Raw genomic sequence first — 22,051 nt, 5'->3', positions numbered from 1 at the left:
CCATACATATTTTCAACTAGTGTTGAATTGATTGGAGCGCACGTGAACTAATATACAGTATATTGATCATAATAACGATAGCCTTTGAATTTTTTTAGATGCTCATGTGTTTGTGTGGGTTTTCTTTAGTCTGGCTTCCACTTAAAGAGATCAAAAACTGTCTGAGGCGAAAAATACAGGTATGGTTGTGATAAAATCAACAGCACCTCTGCTGGTTGTAGTTAAGTACTGCACTCAATTTAGTCAACTGCTTCAAGATAAATGAACAATGACTTTTCACATGATCAATTCTTACAGTTGGATAAATCACTCGATCTAAACAAGTAGTGTAGAACACTTCATGGGTTGTTGTTGTTTACCAAGGAGTAATAGAATGGGAATCGTCTCCATGGTGACCGTTCACCTCCACCTCTAATTAAAATGGTGTCACAGCGGACAATGATGAGAAAACAGGAACAGCAGTCAACTCATTAAAGATTTCTCTCTCTTCGCCTCTATTCAAAGTTGTGAGCGGGAGAAACACTTCAGTTTCCATGGCAACATATTGACTGCCGCATTGTGTGCCACCATGCTCGACTTTAATAAAAATAAAACAAAAGGGAATAACCCTCCTGCTGGTCACCGAGTGTTCAAATTGTTTGGGTCTCAGCAGCACGCTTTCATTAAGGAAACGAGCACCTCCGCCTCTTTTTCTGCAGTGCAAAAAACACACCAGAGGGCCTGGAAGGTGCGCTCGCGTAATCTCAAACTGCACTTGCACGAATAATGACGAAGCCGCGTGAGGATCACGCAAAAATGTTCACAGGCTTCATGTTATCAGGGCTACTTATCCTGGCCACAGGGCAATACGCTGCAGGGATTCAACCCTGCAGCAGTTGTTGAGAAGTGGCCATTTTGCTCAACCTATACTTAAGTAGAAGTATACATACTTGTGATAGAGAAAACTGGTAAAAGTAGAAGTTGTGTTCTTTCATTCAGGCACCCCTTTCAAGAGGGAATCTACTAGCATGACAATATGGGCTCGATTTTCATTACCAAATAAATCCAGTGCTGCGTTGTGGCATAACTCTACGAGGATGCGGGCTAGACGCGATGTTAGTAATTTTGCAGACAAACACAGGTTAGTCATGGCTTCAAACATGGCAATCAAATCGCGGCAGTCTATGGAGAGCCCTAAATGTTTTCGGTTTTAGGTTTTATTATTATTTTTCTAGGAATAATCAATTAAAAAACGAGGCAACAAACTTTTGCATACAGCAGAAATGTTGCTAATTCTGCCCAACAAAACAGGTTGAGGCAGCAGGTTAACGGATCACGAGTATCACCTCACCATTTAACACCTTTTGTCTGTGATTGGTTGATTTTCCCCGTCACATTGTTTCTGAAAAATCTAATTAGAGGGACAAGATTTTGTTTTATAATTTGTAGAGGTATCCATCCATCCATTTTCTTGACCGCTTATTCCTCACAAGGGTCGCGGGGGCTTGCTGGCGCCTATCTCAGCTGGCTCTGGGCAGTAGGCGGGGTACACCCTGGACTGGTTGCCAGCCAATCGCAGGGCACACAGAGACGAACAACCATCCACACTCACACGCACACCTAGGGACAATTCGGAGCGCCCAATTAACCTGCCATGCATGTCTTTGGAATGTGGGAGGAGACCGGAGTACCCGGAGAAGACCCACGCGGGCACAGGGGAGAACATGCAAACTCCACCCAGGAAGGTCCGAGCCTGGACTCGAACCGGAGACCTCAGAACTGGGAGGCGGACGTGCTAACCACTCGACTACCGTGCCGCCCCTGTAGAGGTATCAAAATAGTTAATTTACAGTTCCTTTAACCCAGTGTTTCTCAATTCCGGTCCTCAGGCCCCCCTAGCCAGCCTGTTTTCCATGTCTCCAATTGCCAATGCAGCTGATTCCAATGACAGCTAATCAGCCAGCTCTGGAGAAGCCTGATAACGATACTCACATGTGTTGCAATTGGGAGACATGGAAAACGGGCTGGCTAGGGGGGCCTGAGGACCGGAATTGAGAAACACTGCTTTAACACCACTAATTTTTATAACACGCGATTAATGACCGCCCCATTTGGAAAGCCTGTACTGGGGGAATTCCAGTCGCGATGCAGCAGACACGTCCACGTCAAAATTTTGCAGTGATAAATTTAATCATAATGCATACATTTGTGGAGACTGGGGTCAAGTTGTATTTTACAATTTTAAAAATGTTATTTCAAGTTAGTAGAGATTAGATAGCTCTTAATATAAAAAGAAAAATGCACTGAGCTGTCACTGCCGTCTTACAAATGCAATTATGCCATTTAGTGGCAGAAAAATGACCTCAATACAAATTAATATCACACTCGTTTTTACAGTACATATTTTTAATTTTAACTCGGTTTTTTGAATTATGAAATTACTGTATTAATGACTAAAAGATGCAGCCATATTTCTATTAGTTCAGCATTTGTTTTGCATTTTCCACTTTTTGGTTAACGAGTATGAAAACTTGGGGGAAAAAAATGTACATTTAGAACAGATATGAAATTTGTGATTAATCAAACGATTAATTACAATTAAAAATTTTAATCGCCTGACACCCCTAGTTTTTTGTTTTCCCCTCTCACAGTTAATTTTACTAATGTGCTGCAGTTAGGTCAGATTTACACTGGCAGTTTTGACAAATATTAAAAAGGGATTAAAAAAAAAAAACAAGTTTTAAAAAAAGTACAGCATTTGAAACATTTGTAAGTACAAAAGTAAAAAATAATAATACTTATTACTGACTGTCGATCATATACGGTACCATGTTTGATAACTTAGCAGTTGGCACAGTAAAAAAAACAAAACAAAACAAACAACAAAAAACAGCACAGAAAATAATGTCTCTCTTTTATGAACTTGCAAAATGCTCATATTGAGAAGAAAATAAATAAATATGCCGGACACAAAGCTTTGCTACAAGCTAAATTCTGGCAGGACAATTTAGGACTTAACTGAAAACAGGTATGTATGAGCAAAAAATAAAAATAAAAAATACATACAGTGACAAAGATTGTTTCCTAGGGAGGAGTAGAAAGCAATAGTACAGATATTAAGAGATAGTAAGAGGCAGAGCATCTGAAGTAAAATAAAAACAAAATCTTTGTACTTGGTTACTTTCCACCACATAATTGCAGGAAAACTGTTGGAATGTTCAAAGTTATTAATACATTCCCCATATTTTTAGATCAAATCAAGAAAGTCTGGCGACTGCACAGACGAGCTCCTGCTCACTTCTAACGAGAGGCGACGTCGGAGAGGCTAAAAATAGATACAAAGAAACACATCATAAACTGCATTTGGAACTTGAAAGTTGAGCGATTTGCGCGTTGCTTTTAGGAGATACAATTTCTCCGGGTTACACATCCACGACATAAAGTAGATTCATTGCCAAGCAGGCCTCGCATATTTCGTTTTGCGTCGCACATTAGCTGAGCGAAAGTGAAACAGCAGAGTGTATTTGCATTTCAAAGGTTCACTCGGTTGCTCTTCTCATTAATTAAAAGCGCCGTCTCCTCCCACTCATGATGTTTGATGGCTTTGGTGAGGAAAAAGAGAAAAAAAAAGTCAAAACAATTCTGCTTTAACTTGAAACTAAAAATGTCAGAATTAACTCATACTGTACCCTAACGTGTTTCATAAATGATTAAGTGTGAATAATGATATTGGTTACACACAAAAAATATACAATCATTAGCGATCCAAATTATATGCATATGCAGATAGGCGGTATTTAGAAAGATGATCTACAGACACACTGAATTTGAAAGTGGGAATTTGATATGAAGTGGTTGCGGCCGTGTTGCTTCACTCTCGTATAAATGCCGGTTGAGAGCTTGATTGCGCTAAACTGGCATCAAACTGAGTGTGACGTCACAAATGAAGACATGCTCATTAACGCTGATTCTTCATTCAACCTTCCAATGATCCTTTCAAATGAGATGATGATCAAGTAGAACAACTCCCTTTGAAACAGCTCTCGCTCTGGCACTTTAACATGATGTGACATTGTTTCACTTTTTGGAAGTTCTGTGAGAAATTTTCTGGTTAGTTTTGTATAAAAATCATCTGCAAATCATCCGCTCCCGCAGATAACCGCCGTTGTTCGGACCAATCACAGAGCGTCATTGTGTTTGGGGGCGGGATATGGAACTGTGACGAAACCAGCGCCGACGCTGGGGCTAATAAACAAACCCAACATGGACGAATGGACGCTACAATTAATTCTGTTCTCGCGGTATTTCTCACTGTTTCCTTGTTGAATGTTGAACAGCGAGAGGCGCTTGGTGCATTTCTAGCTGGTAAGATGTTCGTCCTTTTCCAGCCTTCGACATGAACGGAGATGACATTTTGAAATTTTCACCCGTGGCCGAGATTGTTTAAAACAAACGTGTAGTATGTCACATCGTCCAATCAGCTCGAATTATTGAACAGAATGCCCCGCCTTTTCCCGAAGAAATTACTGTGGAGAGGTACCAGATGGATCTTGCCAGGCTAATGGACCACTGACACGCTAATGTTAGTATTGATAGTGGTGGTTTTAGAAACCTCTAAACGATGAATATTTGAACACAAATGGTGGACAAACACATTCAGATCATGTCAATACTCACAACCCAAAGATTACTGCATTTTACATACAGCAGAAGATTCTTCTTCGTTTGTGTCTGCATGATTATTATATACTGTACTGCCTCCTAGTGGCCAATGCAGGCACAGCACATTGGATTGAACTGCAGCAACAAATCCTGACCAACTGTAATTCTGTTTAATTATGTTGTTACTCTTTTATTTTTTTTTATTTTATTATTATTTTTTTTTTAAGAACAATATTACAGAGTACATTTTGTGTTTCTGTATTTGCACGTGTTGCAATTAGTGGACACTGACGTCTGCTGCATTATGAATGGATCGATTAGAGTAGCGTATATATTTTTAAAAATCAACTGTGATGCATGAATGGTTACTTCAGCTTTAGATTCTTGTTTTTGTGACAAATCCAATATGAAAACCTTGCTGTACAAGCAAAGCCCAGTGTGACCAATAAAATGATGTGGATTCAAAGTCGTATTAACCTTGAGTGGTCCCCCCCCCTCACCCCCTTACACATTCCACCTTGGATGCCCAGCTGCCTTTCATTTTCCTCCCGGGCTGTCTCTCTTGCGCTTTGTTCTCTTCTCCTTTCTTTATCCTGCTGACTGTTGCTGTGCATCTCTGACAGGACCTGACAGCGCTGGTGGCCAACGGCACCATCAGCTCCAAGCCACCGGTCACCCTGCGGCTGGTCATCCCTGCCAGCCAATGTGGCTCTCTTATCGGCAAAGGAGGGGCGAAGATAAAGGAGATCAGAGAGGTAACATTCCTCCAAGTCGATAGAATGAATGAACCCAGGAATACAAATAGATATCGCCATGTACAAGTTATAAATTTGCATTGAGGCTATATATATATATATATATATATATATATATATATATATATATATATATATATATATATATATATATATATATATATATATATATATATAATAACTCAGTCATGAAATGTAGCAAAAAAAAATAAAAAAAATGGCAATGAGGTTTTCACTCGCATACTCCCATTGCTTAGCGTTTTTTTTTCTCTGGGTTCTACTCCCTCATTCCAAAAACTTGCTTCTTAGGTTAATTGTAGCCTCTAAGTGGCTTATATAGGTGTAAATATGAGTGAAAATGATTTTCTATGTTCTCTGGAACTGACTTAAAATCATCCAGGTTGTACCCCACTTCTGCAAATCTCACTGGTCGAGAGAACAGATGGACACTAGTTGGCAGGCGTGGGAACCTCTGGATACCTCACGATACGATACGCGATACAAGGTTCACGATAACTATTATCGCGATACGATGATGCCGTGATTATCGATATATTGGTCAGGTATAAATCCACAATAATCTACGCTAAAACTAAAGACATAAACTGATGTTTTTAGTTTCTTTTTGTACCATCACGGAAACACAATATTAAAACTGGTGTCTTCTTCACAGTGAGTACTTTAAGTGTATTTTTTTTAAGCGATTACAAATGTCTTCTTAACAGAGACCACTTCTTGTGAACAAATTTTGTCTTTCTTAAACACTATTGTCATGCAACATGTCACTCAGTTACATAGTCAGTTGCTTCATTTTATAACCTGTGACACGATATTTTGTCTACCATTGAAAAATAAATAAATAAAATTACTCAAATATTAAATCCAATGAAATCAATATTAATATTCCTCAGAAATTGTGTGCTTCAAAAAGTCGAAACATAAAATTGGTTTTAAAATGTTAAAATTGAAAATATAATACACATTTTTCATAGAAACGTATGAAAAACTTGCTGGACAGATAAATGTCTTACACAAGTAAAAGTTAGCTCATGAGTCTTCTTCACCTGAAGACTTCCGTACATTTCCCCACCACTCTTATGAGGGGCTCCCCCTAGCGGCCCACCAAGTAATTGCTCAATAAGTAATGAACAATGGAGTCGGTATAGTGGCTGTATATTAACTACAAATATCGCGATACTTAGTGTAGGTGTATCGATATAAAGATACTCGTCTCCCGATTTATCACAATATCTATATGTCGATACACTCCTACTAGTTGGCGACAACCTGATGGCGACTCGAGTTTTTGTCTCCACGATCTCCTGGAGACCAGCCAGGTTGCCAGGGAGTTGTGGTAACTTCAAACATGTTTCAGATTTTCAGAGACCTTTTGGAGACTTTCAAGTTTACATCAGGTCTACGAGAAGTTGTGGAAACACTCAATAAAAAAATAGTTGGTTAACGGCCAATATCATAAAGCAAATCCCCAGCAAATCAAGGGACCGTATTATACACAGGACTTTACGGCAGTTCTGTCTGTAACTGGGAAGACATCTCCGCAAAGTCTGTGCGAACTCTCAAAGATCCACTACGTCACTGCTACGCGAAAACGCTTGACGTACCAGACCACGTGACTGAACCCACGCTGGCTTGGTATCGTCATCGAGACAGCTTCACTCGGGCACAGGATCTCTGCCATGTCACGTCGCCCTGGTGAGAAGGCAAAATATTTTGGACTCCTGAATCACAGTACACTAATCAGGTGTCACAGCAGTCACAACGGTCACGGCAATCGCAGCGACGTGTCCGCCAGCGAGAGACGCCTTTTAAAGTCAGCGGGGGAGGCTCCAGCTCACTCGTGATGACCCAAATGACGACAAGCAACATACTGTTGAAAATGAATAGATGGAACCAAAGCTTTTTCGATGCCTAAGCACTGATACAGTCATGACCCGAATATCTGCAGAAAGGCTCTCAAGTGGTTGCTCAGCAGGTATCCCTCGTGTTCAAATTAGCATGCTAACATTCCCTAATTAACTGTAAAGTACAACTGAGGCTGGTGGGAAGGTCATTAGTTTTCATTGTATGAAGCAAAGTGTTCCACGTAACATTTTGAACTCACGCTGACACTGGATGAGTCAAGTTTTTATCCTCAGTGGAATATGGAATGTTTCAAGGATTACCCATCCGACTGTGAAACAAGCGTTAGGGGGGCTAAGTCGTGCGAGTTTATAAATAACACTGCTAAAAAGACTGAAATCAAAAAAGCATGCAAGATTGTCGATACAGTAAGCAAATACAATCACAATGGAAGAATTAGCCTTTGATCTTCTCTTTGGTGAGTGCCTCATTAGAGCCTCAGATCATTATAACCACTAACGAAGGAATGTAATGAGACAATTCAGTAATAGGATAATAGAGATTCACTTTTTATTATGCGTCAGTAGGTTTACCATGTGTCAACATTTTAGGCCCAAATGAACAAATGTATTGCCAAGGACGTTTAAGATCTTGGCATTGCCTCGCAAAATTTTCCGCAGTTCTCTGCAGTGCTTTTTTTTGTGCCTTTCAAATAACTCTGATAGTGACATCAGCTGCATGATAAATTTATAGTCCTTGCCTCAGCTGCAGTCATTAAGAGCATTGTGCTTCACTTCCCTAAACATACTGCAACATGGTCGGGCTCCTTTATCACTAACGTGGAAGGTCATCAGGCTCGCAGCCGGCCCACACGGGGAAGTATAAATGTAATAGCAACTTGTCTTATCAGCCTAATCTTCCTTTGAAACACTCCTGTCGTTTGCAGAGCACCGGAGCTCAGATACAAGTGGCGGGGGATTTGCTGCCCAACTCCACTGAGCGAGGAGTGACGATATCTGGCAATCAGGACTCTGTAATCCAGTGTGTCAAACTCATCTGTGCGGTCATCCTGGAGGTAGGAAACATCACTTATGTCGTAGAGTACGTTTACATGCAGTCAAAAACAAAACACATGCTTTGAAAACACAAATAGTGACAATTTTCAGGTTTTGAAAGGTCATATAAACATGCGCAAAAACTTGAATGTGCTCACAAGCCGAATAAGACCCCAGGGTTACCCCTTTTGAAACATGAATTCTTGTTCATATAAACGTATTCGGAATACCTCGATTGAATGGGGCACTGGATTGTCTTTACCATTATTATTATTCTCCACTTAGTTCCAGTCGCAAGGAATCTTGGTCTTTGTCAGTTGAATACATTTATTTCTCTGCAGTGTTTTCGAAAATGCCACAGTGTGTATCATACAAATAAATACACGTGTCTATAACGCCCAATTTACACTGACTGGGGAACGGACACGGTACGTTTTCTGTACAGTAGCCGTTTCCGCAAGTGTTAAATTTTTTTACGGATTCCGCATGTACATTTTCATGAAGATAAACAAATTACACGACGGAAAGGAAGTCAGGTGTCGGCATCAAGGTAAGTCTGGTATATTTCAAAATAAAACCGTTTGCAATTTCTTTTTTTGGTGGGGGGGCTAGCTAACATAGCAGGCAGAGTCGGACATTCAAAAGACAAAAAAAAAAGAAGCTTAGAATACATTAAACATGACAAAACAACATTATTTAAACACAAAACGTACTTACCCATGATGTGACAACAGGCAATCGTGGCTAATGTTTACAAATAGTACTCTCTATACACGGTTGTTATCGCGTGAACTCAACTCTCCAGCGTGAACCCCTGTGATCTTGCCGGGCGTGAGTGCTTGCTTCTCGCGGGCAACTCATCAGAAATAGCCAAGCAGGGGTAAACAAACATCACGACGCAGCAAAGAACCACACTTTTGGAGCGAGGAGGAAACCGACTAGTGTGGAGGTGAGTGACATGCATTCAATATAATATCTTTTATTTAACGTGGAAAGTCAAAAGCAGAAATAACACATTTGTGTAATGACGTCCATCCATCACACTATCAAACAATTCAATTCAACTCAGTGGGCTTACGATTCGATTCAATTCATTTCAATTAAAAATGGCTCAGTCCAAAAGGGTACGATGCCATGACTATTTTGTCATTTCTTGGTTTGTCATTTCTTACATTTGAATGAACTTGTCATCACAGTGAATGTGTCATTCCCTTCTAAGATATAGCTCTCCAATTAAAGATGATTCGATATGTATCTTGGCATATTTCAAAGTGGAACGATTCAATTGGGTTTAATTCAATGTGCTCACGTGTTTAAAAAAAAAAAAAAAAAAAAAAAAAAAAAAAGGTTTTCCGGTTTGAACTGTTTTTTTTTTTTGTTACACCCCTAGGCAGGACCATAGTAAAATAAGCCTTAAAAATGTATAAAACTTGTGGTATGACATCGGAGCTAGCAAGGCCTTCTATCAGTACATCTAACACCAATCATAATCTTCACCTCATCTTGAATAATAGATGTATTTCAAAATCCACAGGCACTCTTGAAGTGTGCTGTGTCACACTACTAGCATGAACTTTGCGGCGCGTTATGGAAATCTGGTGAGAGTCACAAGGAGTCAAAAGATTCTTTTCTCATGTCAGAGCTGAGGATTGTGACAGTGCAGAAGTCGGAACGTGGCCCACAGGAAAGTCTGGCCACCTTTAGACACCAGCTAAACAGCCCTCTTGAGGAAACGGGAGAGGAGATAAGAAAAATCTTTAAAAAAAATAACCCCCGAGCACAGTTTCCCTCCTGTGCCTTCATGGAAGTACACAAGTCCTTTTTGTTTCGCTGCTACAGCTGGACCTGACTGACTAATTGCTAGTTTGATCCAGTTTGCAGGGGTTTTCTTCAAAGCAAGCTGCATTGGGATTCAGTACTAGCGGCTCCTTGCTTTGGGCTCTAAGATTTAAATTATGCACAGTTATACAAAGAATTTGCTGTGACTGCTCCAGCAGAAAAAGATGCTCTACATTTTTTTTAAAGCCCCCTCCCCCACCAAAACAGTGCCATCAACTCTGCGGTTAACTTGATAAGATATCTACATTAAACCATGTCGCGCACAGTGTATAAACTCCTTGTCTCGTGGGCCTTTGAAGAGTTTTATCTGAAAACGTCTCCCTGTAAAGGGATGCTTGATTTCTCCACAAAGGAGCCACTGCGACGGCTGATGGGAGGCGAAAGCTCCAAGCTATCGTCCTCTGCAGAGCTCCTGTTATTCAACAAATGACCAATTTGAACAAAAGAAAAACACGAAACCGGGAAAAAGCTCATTAGCAGTTTAGAACATCATTAATTGTTATTGTGCTTTAATGTAGCTTAGCGTGCAACGTCGGCTCTCGGGTCCTCCGTGCTTGGCAGCTTACACTGTTGGCATGTAACTTCACCTTCACGCTTTACTTCTTTACACTTTGTCCTCTATTTTTTTGTCTTTTTTTTTATTTGGCTCCTCAGTCTCCCCCGAAGGGCGCCACCATCCCCTATCGGCCGAGCCCTTCGCCAGCCGCCCTTCTCATCGCGGGCAACCAGGTGAGCAGGAAAACTGACACTTGCAGTCACACTTGAGCTGATTTCGTCCAGCAGCCAAACCGAATGTTAATGAACACAATGATGAAGATGTAAACAAGATGTGAGGCTCATTAGGGGAAATTACTCACAATCAGATGTGGTTATTCTTGTGGAATTCCGCCTGAATGCCAAAATGAATTGAGTAAAAACAAAATGTAGCAACCTTAACTTACGTATCATATGTGATACTTGCTATCGACTGATGATGACATCAATGTTGCTCAGGGCTCAGGCAACAGCCAATCACAGCTCACCTGTTTTGAAGCTGTGGTGTGATTGGTTGTTACGTGAGACCTGAGCAATATTGATGTCATCGTCAGTCGACAGCAAGTGGTAAAATGGCCGCCCCCTGAGATAGATTTAAAAAAAAAAAAAAAAAAAAAAAAAAAAAAGGCTGGATTTTGCTGCTTTACTCATATTCCACTAAAATATTTAGACTAGACTTTAGACTTCCTCTTTAAAATGAAACTTGCTGTACCTTTTGATCGTGCTGGCACAACATTAAATCTCACAATTTTAGTCACTCGAAGCTGAGGTTTGGGCCTCTTCAATTTTTATATTTTGGCAAAAAATGTTCACGTTTTTATTGACATTAAAAATTAATGGATTGATAGGATAAAAATAAAAGGAAAGGAAATGTTTTTAGCAAGTCACACAAAGAATTTAAATGGTTTACCTTCCCATTTTGTTTTTCATGCCGTATGAATACTATTTCTGATACATGATCTTCAGATGTTTACAAATGTTTGTTCTCTAAAGGCAGGCTCTAAATGCACTATATAAATACAGAATTTATACACATCAACTCCTTCTCAATCAACACCTCTCACTCACACAAGCTTGAGTGAGTGAAAAAAAAAAAATCAGTGTGTGCTGTCCAGTTGCCGCGGGAGTGACGTCATGCAGCCGACAAATTCGCCCGGCCCCGTCTGGCGACAGTGAGTGACACGCCCCCCGCCACCCCCCGCTCTGCGATTGGCTGGAGGGGTAAACAACTGTCTGTCCACAGAAACGTCCCGCTGTTAACAAAACAAACACAAAATGGCAAAATACAGGCTGGAGGGGTGGGAGTTTCGGAAAAAATCACCACCACACATTAACAGAAGCCCAGAGGTGTAGATTGAGGAGGAGTTAATGGGTATACATCCTGTATTTATATGGTGCATTTTCCTGAGTGAAAACGGAAGACCTCGTCTTTAACTTTAGAAATAAATGTCTGAATTCACTTTTTAGGGTCCACTCAATCCACTCAAGACGGCTATCAGTCTTTTTGGATTCCGGCATACGCAAACACTTTAATGGTTTTCAATTTTCAACCAATTTAGAACATTTTACAACCCAAGTTCTGGGTTGTAATTCTTCAGTAGAATTACAACGCAGAACTAAAATTCAAATTGCATGTACAAGTTGAGGGCAAGGCGCACCTTGGCAGGAATGTGGGATTGACATGTGCGTGCGTGCGTGCGTGCGTGCGTGTGTGGGGATGCTACGTTTGGGGAAGGCGCACACATTACACGGAGTGAGTCACAAGATTAGCAAGTGCGACCGGAGTCCTGCCGCCTCCTCGGACCGCAGCGGCCTGCAGATACTCGGCATAGCTGTCAGCAGTCCGGCTCTTTGGCTTTTCGGAATGGTGTTATGTTTGCGATATCCCTCATAATAGGCGTTCAAATTAAACCCGGGAGGTCAGTGAGAGATGGCTTTAATAACGGCCGCGCAGTGATAATTGACGTTTGTATTACTTGTCATGGGGAGAATGAAGAGGAGAGCGGAAGGCTCCGTGGATGAGTCATTGCTTATAAGCCTGTTAGGTGTGTTCAAAAAGTCAGAACCAAATTTGATACATACCGAGTAAAATTGCACCCAGCAGATATTTATTTGGGGAAACGCTTTTTTGGTGACTCACGATTATCATACGACTTATTCTTAGTAGTAATGAACGTTTCTTGCTTTCCTTTCATGTATTTCAAGGTGTTTGAAGCATCGGATTTCACACCCCACCCTCTGTATTCAGTCGCCCAGGGTGGCCTTGACCTGCAGCAGGTACGTCAAGTCTAAGAATAATTCTTTGTTGTTTCAGTATCAAACTCTCTCTCTCGACAAATAAGCCCACGTCTCCAAAAGTTGGGGGGTTGCGTTGGAGCTCGGGTGGCCAGTCCAAATTTAAACGGTCCATCCTCTGGCATGTGGCATTAAAAACAACAGCTGAGTGGAAGCTGTAGCTATTGTTCCAGCCTGTCATAAGAGCTATAAACCCTCCTGAAATGTGATACCACCACCTTTTTCCTTTTTTTTTTCGTTCAGCCTTGCTTCTCATGAAGCTCACAGAGAAATATGCCGATTGTATGACGACAACAAATTGCTGGCATCAGGTGGAATACTTGAAACTCCAAAATCAGCACTTTTCAGGAGACCCCGAAAACGGCTCGTTTGACATTGCATCGTCAACGTCAGCAAGCAGTTTTAGAACGGTCAGAAATTTGCAACCAAAAACAAATAAATAAATAATATAGGACACACGTATATTGTTAACTGACCAATATTATATATTTGTGAAAAAATATGAAATGCACCAAATGTGGTCATGTGAGATTTTGGCCTCATGTCGGCAATATATGGATTGGATACAAATGCTGAAAAAATAAGTATTGATTAAAAATAAAAATGTTAAAAGATTTGAATTTAAGCTGTTAGAATCGCCAAAAAAATGTACTTAATCGTAAGTAAGTATACAGTGAAGTACTGAGTATGGAATGCGTTTATCATGGTCAATAAGAACAAAAATATAAAATTGTAAATAATTCAGACATGAACCAACAACATCACTTTAACTCCAACAATAACAAAACATAACATCAATTTAAAATAAAATAACACAAATTAAGGACAATTCAGCCATAAGTAATGGTCTTAAAAATATGTATTTATTTATTTATTTATTTATTTTTAAGGCCAATGCTTATTCTGATATTTGGCAGACTAAAATTCCAATAACTGATCATCAGCTGATGAATTTAAAAATGTAAAAAAATCAATGAAACAATTTTATCTCTTAATGCTTACAATAAAAAATATATATATAAATTACAGGAATAACATTTGACTGTTTTACAATATTTTGTCCTTTACTGTTTAACTTTACAACAGTGAGGAAAAATCGGCCGATATGTTTGTTTCTTTTTGGGGATGTTTGAACATCATTAAACAAAGCAAACAAACAAAAGCAAAAAAAAAATACACAATCAGCCAATTTTTGTTGATTTTATAAGAGCTTATATCCGCTGATTAAATAGTCTTACATGAACTTTGTTTTGTCCCAATAAGAATAAACTGCAGAAATTGAATGGATGGATGTTTACATTTGTGAAACAGCACAATAAGTTCGCCAGGCAGAGATTAATGTACATCGCACTTGCTTCTGCTGCGCTTCCATAAATTAGCTACTTGCTTCTTTGTGGAGCCATGGAGACTTTTTGTGCCGTCATGTGACTGCCTGGCTCCGTTGGATTGGCGAAATGGAATCAAACGTCAGCAGTCATGTGACCAAATTCTTCCACCAAACAAGCAAAACAAAACAAAAACGCACAAGAAATAATTGAGAGAAGGGTACAGCAGCTAAATGCAACAGAGTAAAAGTAGAATTTGCTCTTAACAAAAATATTCACGTAAAAGTAAAAGATGTGTTGCATTAAAGTACAATTTATCCAAAAGTTACTTACGTCATGATGTTAATGTGAAATGTTATTGCTCACCAAAAGCTACATAAGTTACGCAAGTAAATATTGCACGTTTAAAGCGCAATCTTATTGCTGTTGTACTTGTTATTGTTTGGTGCTTTGGAGTATGAAAGCATCATGAATGATGCATTTGAAGGACCAGCAGCTCTTATCTCCACTTTATGGCCACGGATGGACTCCTGATAGCGGGCAGACTGCTGGCGTCAGGCAGAATTGAGTTAAGCTGAGTGCCGTCTGCTCTGACCAGAAATATATTGACGCGGGCCTGCATAGACACCAGCCTCACTAATTACACGGCAGAGTGGGGAGGGGCCGGCTGGGGGCTGATGGATGGACTGGGACAACACGGGGGCGCTCTGCTGTGGCTTTACGTTATGTGACTAACAACGGCATGTACACACGGCAATGCTGTCACTCATGACATACATACATATACATTTTTTTCAGGGTCAATACCGATTATTAGTAGTCGATGAGGCCGATATTTGGAGTTGATACAGTCTTCATTCAGTGTCAAAACTAAAAATAAATATATAAATAAATACAAACTTAGACACATCTTAGACATTAGGAAACTTTGTTTTAAAAATAGTAACAAAAACTTTAGGAAGCTCATCAGCAAATTTCCAAATTTTCAAAATAACAGAAATGTTAAACTTTCACACAAAAGGTGCAGTTTTGAACTTGAATTTCTTATTGGCTGTCAGTTTTAAAAGGCCGATTCGGCATTTCAACCGACATTGGCGCTGATAATCGGCCTGGCCAAAAAAACAAACCAAAAGCCAACCCAAACCACGACACCTAGTTTACAGTGATGCCTTGAAATACGATCTTAATTTGTTCTCAAAATGCTCGTATCTCAAGTCATTTATCTCCATTGAAATGAATGGAAGTGCCAAAATCTGTTACAGCCTTCGGCAAAAAAACAAACAAAAACAAGACTGTGTATATTTTAATGAACAGTAATGATGTCATTAAATAAAATTCAAAGGAATTCAACTTACTCTTGCCTCAAAATCAGGGCATGTTGTTCATATTTGTCATATGTGGGTGTGTTAATACTCTTTTGTCAATAACCTTGACTTGACTTGAGTTACGAGCATGGTCCAGAAACAAACTAAACTCGTATCTCAAGGGACCACTGTACCAAACTAGACTAAGTGCAATTTCTGGAGAAATTGCGTGGGAATGCTGAAAACTGACTGCTAATAGCTGAATGCTTATGAAGTAAATTGAAAGACAAATTATGTGAAAATTACAAAGTTTTCATTGAAGTTGAAAGATAAATGTATAAAAGGAAAACTTGAACAATCTATCTAAGGTGGGATTGCATCATTTCAGAGAAATTATAATCCATTTCCTGATATGATAGTCAGTTGCTACCAAACCATCGAATGTACTAAAATGTGGTCCAAGCGGGGTTTGAACCCACGTTCTCCATGCGGGAAGCAGTTGCCTTGTTCAAATTCCTGGCTAATGGCGTACGTATTTTAAAAATAGTCATCTAATGAAGGCCAACGTGCATTTAATCATTTAAGTTGCCATTTTACATATGTTCAATGTACAGTTGGAGGTGGGATTCGAACCCGGGACTACCTGGGTAGTGGACAGCACACTTAACCAAGTGCGCCACTGAGCAGTATCAGAGGGGTAGTAATGATGATCAGTTGTATGTATGGAAGTGGGCGGGGAAAGTGGGACTTAGAAAAAGTTGTCAGTCCCATTGAAAACGAATGGGGGGGGAAAGTTGACCTTTAACATTAAATTGTGCGAGTAATGTAAGTAATGTGGAATCAGGCCATATATACCCCGGAAGGCGTGAATTTTTGGAGCAATTTGAAATTTGAATGCTGTAAAACGGAAGTATAATGTAGGAGTTGTTTCTCGGCAAAAAAGTGAGGAGAATAAAACTCCGAATCACATATGTGGGATGCTGTCAGCATTCCCACAATAAATGCCACCTAAAAGTTGTGCAGTGGTGTAATCGTGTATGTCAGCTTTTCTTTCTGAACTCTTTTATTATTGTTTGTTGTTTTGACAACTAAAATTCCAAACATTTGTATTATTTTAAATGTACAATGTGAGTTGACTGCATATTTAAAAAAAAAAAACAAACAAACAACATATACTGCATGGCTGTACCTTCTGATATGTAGTGTACAACACATCAGCGTTAAAAGACGAGAAACATCACAAGTGAAATCTTCCAAAGACTGCTGTTTAAATAAAGCTAGACTAAAGCATGTGAAGCACAGCACTGCGGCAGATGAGAAGATTATAAATACATATCTTTTTGTTTGAAGTGTCTCACGGACGTGTAATCAAAAGGTTGCAAAAATCTCAGGTAAGGAAAAAGCAAAAGTGTCGAGCTCCTTCCAGTAAGCCGGTGCGCAGTCATCGCCCGCCTGCTGCTTTTTTATTGCTGCAATCTATTTAATGCGGGATGATGCTCTCTTGCAGGCCTACACTTTGCAAAACCAATACGGCATTCCACACTCGGAGGTGAGCGGGTACAATACGCTAACGTTCAAGCGTGCGCGTTCTAATGCTTCTTTTGTGCTCCATTTGCAGTTGGCCAAACTCCATCAACTGTCCATGCAGCAAAGCCTCAACGCGGTGGCCCAGCCCGCTTCCACCATCATCCCTGGTATGGGACCGCGCCATCGCCTAGCAACTGGAGCTTGACTTTTCAAAAACTGCCTTCCGATGACGGGAGTAAACGTTTCAATCATTGAAATAAGTCGATGGGAAGGGAGAACTGTGGCATTCAAATTTGAAATCATCAAATCTAATTCATCTTATTTCTCTGTAGGAATGAAATTATTGAATATTTTTTAGAGTCAAATGTTATATTGATTAATTAAAATTCAGATACAAATTTATTTTGGATTAAGTTTTATTGAAAAATATTTTTTTTTCCCATTTGCTGTTTAATATTTGATTATTATTGTTGATTTGGTATTATTTAACGATGAAACAAAACCAACTAAACAGCAATGAAGCAATCTCACACCAAATGGAGTGATTCATGCAAAGGATGGTTTATTATAATAATAAATAATATATAATAGAATTTATAGTGATAATAATATTGTAATAGTGTCCACAAATTGATTCGGAATTGATTAAGATTCAGTTACTCAGCAAAAATGCTGGTCATTGTTTTTCAAAGTAAAAGCAGATGTTTGAAACGGTCTCATTTTGATTCAACGCAAAGATAATCGGACGCTGAAACCAGACTATTGAGCATTTTAAGTTGAAATATGACTATGAACGATTAATAGATCAAAATTGTTTTAATTAAAGTGATAATCCATGAGTAGCTGATTATTCAATTAATTGTTGAACATCTACAGTATTTCGTTATTTCATTTTTTTTATTCATTGTACGAATTAGGGCTGTCATTCAAATATTTTTAGAATTGATTATTCTATCAATTCTCATGAAAATGTAGTTTTTTCCAATTTTGACAATTAAGTGATTGATAATCCATGTGCTTTGACAGTTAACTAAATGTAATTGGATTGTGACTAAAAGTAGTGTTTGTGCTTTGATGTGACCAAAACCTTGTTTACTGCTAATATTGTTCTTTCCTTAATTTTCATATTAAATATGATTTTCATAATAAAGGCTCTCTGCAATAACAGTTCTCTATACTGTATGGACATGCTAGAAAGGGCAGATACAGTCTCATCAAAGACGGAGCATAACGAGAAAATCAAATTCAAAACATGAATTTTTTTAACCACTTTTCTTCTCAAAAACAAGAGCCAATTAAAAAAAATGTCATTTTCAGATTCAGTGACATCTAAATACTCTATACACTAAAATGTTTCCCTAAACAATGAAGCGATTATCAGTAATAGTTGCCAATTCATTTGATGATCAATTAATCAAGTTGTGTACAAGTAAATATCAATTCCCGAAATGTGTGCCTGTGTTGAGTTGATTGTTGTGCTTTTTCTCTGGTCAGGGATGGAAGCAAACGCTCAGACATCTCAGGAGCTGCTTATTCCCAATGATGTAAGCAAACCTTCTCTTTTTCTTATTCATCTGATTATTATTATTTCGTATTTGGCCATAAAACACGACTGTACGACTCCCTGCTGACTGGTGCGACTTTAAAAAGAAGACGCACGGTTCCTCGCTAATTATGCAGATGATTTGAGGTTAGCGGGATTTGAGTTTGATGGGGATCCGTTTTGTTTTTTTTCTTTTTTTTTTGCGTGGCTGTCTGGGCTGCATTGCGGTGTCTTCCAGTGGCTCCCGCGAGTGCCGTGTAAATCCTCTCATGTTCCCTGACCTACTTAGAAGCTGTCTGCTGTCAAAACAGCCAATAAGGAAGCAGACAAACATCCTTTCCCTCTTTGCTTAACCAATCTGAGCGCACGCATCACATCGCAGCCCCTTTGATTCGCTTCAGCGTAATTTATTCGCTATAATAAATCTTTCACACAACAAATGGTCACTTTGTGAATCGAAGTCCAAACCTACCACAATATCAGCGCGTGAAGAAAACCATAATCTTGGTAAGAAACGGTTGGTAAGAGATCAAAGGAGGAGTCTGCTTGGTTTCTTTCCATTTCTCTTAATCCCATGAAAGGATCAAACCCAACATTGTGTTGTTGCCTTGCCGCATCTTCTGCTGACTTTGGTCTGCCGCAAGCTCACAGAGGAAAGAAAAGAAATCTCTGCAAATTGGGTCACAAATAAGTCGCTTCAAAAGGGGAAGAGTTTACTTTTGAGCAGATGCTAACTGGGAGGTCATCGGGAGGGATTATTTGCACTTGGGTCTAAATTACGTAACATTGCACCTCCAAAGGAGAATATTTTTTGGGTGGTTTGTATGGAAGATTGCAAAGAATACGTCTATTAGTAGGGTTGTGCCAAAAAATCGATTCATAAAAGAATCAAGATTCTCATTTATTAATCGAATCGGATTGATATTAATATCCAAAAATCGATTTTATTTAAATTAGAAATGAAGAAGGGGAAAAGGCAGTTGTAGCCCACATGCTGTTTTTGTGGAAAAAGGCACTTACAATACAAAATGAATAAATGTTTAAACAAAAAAAAACAAAAAAAGACACTTTAATGTCTCTATTTGTCATTTTGTCTTGCAAAGCAGACTGGAGTAGATCATGACAATGTTGTGCATATCTGAAAATTGAAGCAGAAATCATTTGTCAATCAAATAATTTTGAATCGAAAAACGTTTGAACCGAGAATCGAAAATCGATTCTGATTCGAATCGTAGACCCAAAAATCGTAATCGAATCGAATCGTGAGACAGTCAAAGATTCCCAGCCCTATCTATTATTATTATTATTATTATTATTATTACTATTACTACTACAATTCCAGAAGTATTGCTTTTAACTGATTGCTATAATTTTGTTAAAATGCATGTATTAAATTGTTTTACCTTCTACATTTTTTTATCATTGAATTTAGTAGTGTTGTTCCGATACCGATACTGGTATCGGCAGAGGCCCCGATACTGCATTAGAACAGTGTTATCGGTATCGGTGACTACTACGAAGTAACATGCTGATACCATTAATTCCAATGCTAATATAGGATTTTGGAAGCAGCATCTTGTGTCTTGCTGGTGCATGACATTCACTGATATGTGACATGTTCACTGCATGCTTATCTAAGATATCCTATTGGCCCTTGAATGCTCTAAACCAATGGCAGGACAGCTTTTTCATGTTGAGAAAAAAACAAAACAAAACTTAGGTATCGGTATGGTATCGGCATCGGCCGATACTGCAAAGTTGGGTATCGGAATCGGTATCGTGGCCAGAAAAAAAACTTATTGGAACAACACTAGAATTTAGTCAGAATAAATATTTAGATTACTAATATTTAGTTTACTGGCAACATTTTATGATACAGAGTGATTCAAAAAGAATGACCCTATTTCATGATCAAATATTCTATGAAGGAAAAATAGCAAAAAATAACACTTTATAATAAAAGTATTGTACTAAGAGTCAAGTTTTATTTCACATGTTACAAGTGCTCAATATGGCTTCCCCTTGCAGCACGAACAACATCAATACATGTGAGAATTCTTCCCAAACATGTTGAAGCACATCGGGATCAATTGAATTGATCGCTGTTGTTATTCAATGTTTTAAGTTTTCCAGGTCAGTTGCTAATGGCGGAACAAAGACTATCTTTTACAAACCCCCAGAGGGAAAACATAAATAAAAAAAATCTCAAACTGTGAGGTCAGGAGATCTAGGAGGCCAAGCACAAAGAGCATTTTTTTTTTTTTTTTTTTTTGCTGTCACTGCCAGACGCACGAGTCTGTCAATGTCACATGACAATTATAGAAAACTGGGAAATCTGATCTTTCAAACACCCACTCCCTCATTCTGATTCATACATTTACTTACCAAATATTTGATCATGTAATAGGGCCATTCTTTTTTAATCACCCTGTATATAAGGCTGCTCAGTGTAAAAATCTGCCCAAAAATATTGTTACAATATCTTTTTTTATTTGACCATTTATGACTAAAACATTTTCTAATTAGCAGATTAACACCTTATCTGTTCACCTGCAAGCCTCTGGCCAATAGTTTTCAGACTGGATTCGTTTAAATTTCCCGCCCTTTGTCTGCGGATGTGATGTCATGAGCGCATTTTGGAAGTGACGAAGGGAGTATGCAGTTTCACTTTTCAGCCACAGGTGGCAGTAGCGATTTGAAATGTAATTGTCTGTATTGAGCAGCTTTAATGCTATTACCATTACTATTACAATCGTCCAGAAAAGAGATATGAGCGCTGTATAGTGGCAGCATCAGTGAACTTTGGGTGACACGGCACGGTCACGTTAACGTAGAACATTGAAGTGAACTCAACTTAAAAAAGCAGTTGGTCAAACAGTGAAAAAAAAGAGACTTCAACCTGTTGAATGCCACTGCCACTTGAAGTTTACAACAATTTCCCCTTATGTATTTGAAAGAACCACCTTTCAGTCCACTAGCTTAATGCTAAATAGCATCTACATTGTGGTGAGTCAATGAAGCGTTTTGAGTTCTAGGAAGGACACGCCCTGATGCATCCAGGCAGGCCCGCCTTGAACTAAGTGGGATTCATAATTAACGTATACCTGTCCGTCTGTCACATACTGCCCCCAGGTGGCCAAGGCAGGCACACCAGAAAGAGCTATATGATAAAAATTGTTTATTTTTAATTCTATTCAACTATGTCACTGTATGTATATATATATATATGTGTGTGTGTGTGTATATATATATATATATATATATATATATATATATATATATATATATAGATATATTTATAACCTACAAAATATTTTGCATTACAATGTTTGTTCGGAACATCTCACTTGAGATAGCGCTTTAAGCTACGGGT

At 38.9% G+C, this 22,051-nt stretch overlaps 1 protein-coding gene and 1 long non-coding RNA gene across 3 annotated transcripts in view; one reads left to right on the top strand and one right to left on the bottom strand.

Annotated features, from left to right (window-relative positions):
- LOC144013977 (uncharacterized) overlaps window positions 1–9,121 on the bottom strand; it is a 40,398-nt gene extending 31,277 nt beyond the window's left edge. The window contains exons 1-3 of one of the 2 annotated variants that reach the window (XR_013282378.1): window positions 8,542–9,121; window positions 7,019–7,106; window positions 5,160–5,354 (exon numbers count right to left, since the gene is read on the bottom strand). This is a non-coding gene — a long non-coding RNA (uncharacterized LOC144013977). Of the gene's footprint in view, window positions 1–5,159; window positions 5,355–7,018; window positions 7,107–8,541 lie in introns of those variants that run through there. The other variant, XR_013282377.1, reaches the window with a different exon arrangement.
- pcbp4 (poly(rC) binding protein 4) overlaps window positions 1–22,051 on the top strand; it is a 68,993-nt gene that overhangs the window by 36,702 nt on the left and 10,240 nt on the right. Inside the window, exons 6-12 of the mRNA XM_077513426.1 lie at window positions 5,265–5,396; window positions 8,203–8,331; window positions 10,805–10,879; window positions 12,890–12,961; window positions 17,116–17,157; window positions 17,227–17,302; window positions 18,630–18,679. Of these exons, the coding sequence (XP_077369552.1) occupies window positions 5,265–5,396; window positions 8,203–8,331; window positions 10,805–10,879; window positions 12,890–12,961; window positions 17,116–17,157; window positions 17,227–17,302; window positions 18,630–18,679 (576 nt within the window). The remainder of the gene's footprint in view (window positions 1–5,264; window positions 5,397–8,202; window positions 8,332–10,804; window positions 10,880–12,889; window positions 12,962–17,115; window positions 17,158–17,226; window positions 17,303–18,629; window positions 18,680–22,051) is intronic.

This window comes from Festucalex cinctus, chromosome 2 (assembly GCF_051991245.1).
Source record: "Festucalex cinctus isolate MCC-2025b chromosome 2, RoL_Fcin_1.0, whole genome shotgun sequence".
Taxonomy (NCBI): Eukaryota; Metazoa; Chordata; class Actinopteri; order Syngnathiformes; family Syngnathidae; genus Festucalex; species Festucalex cinctus.
This window is presented reverse-complemented; position numbering and strand designations above follow the sequence as displayed.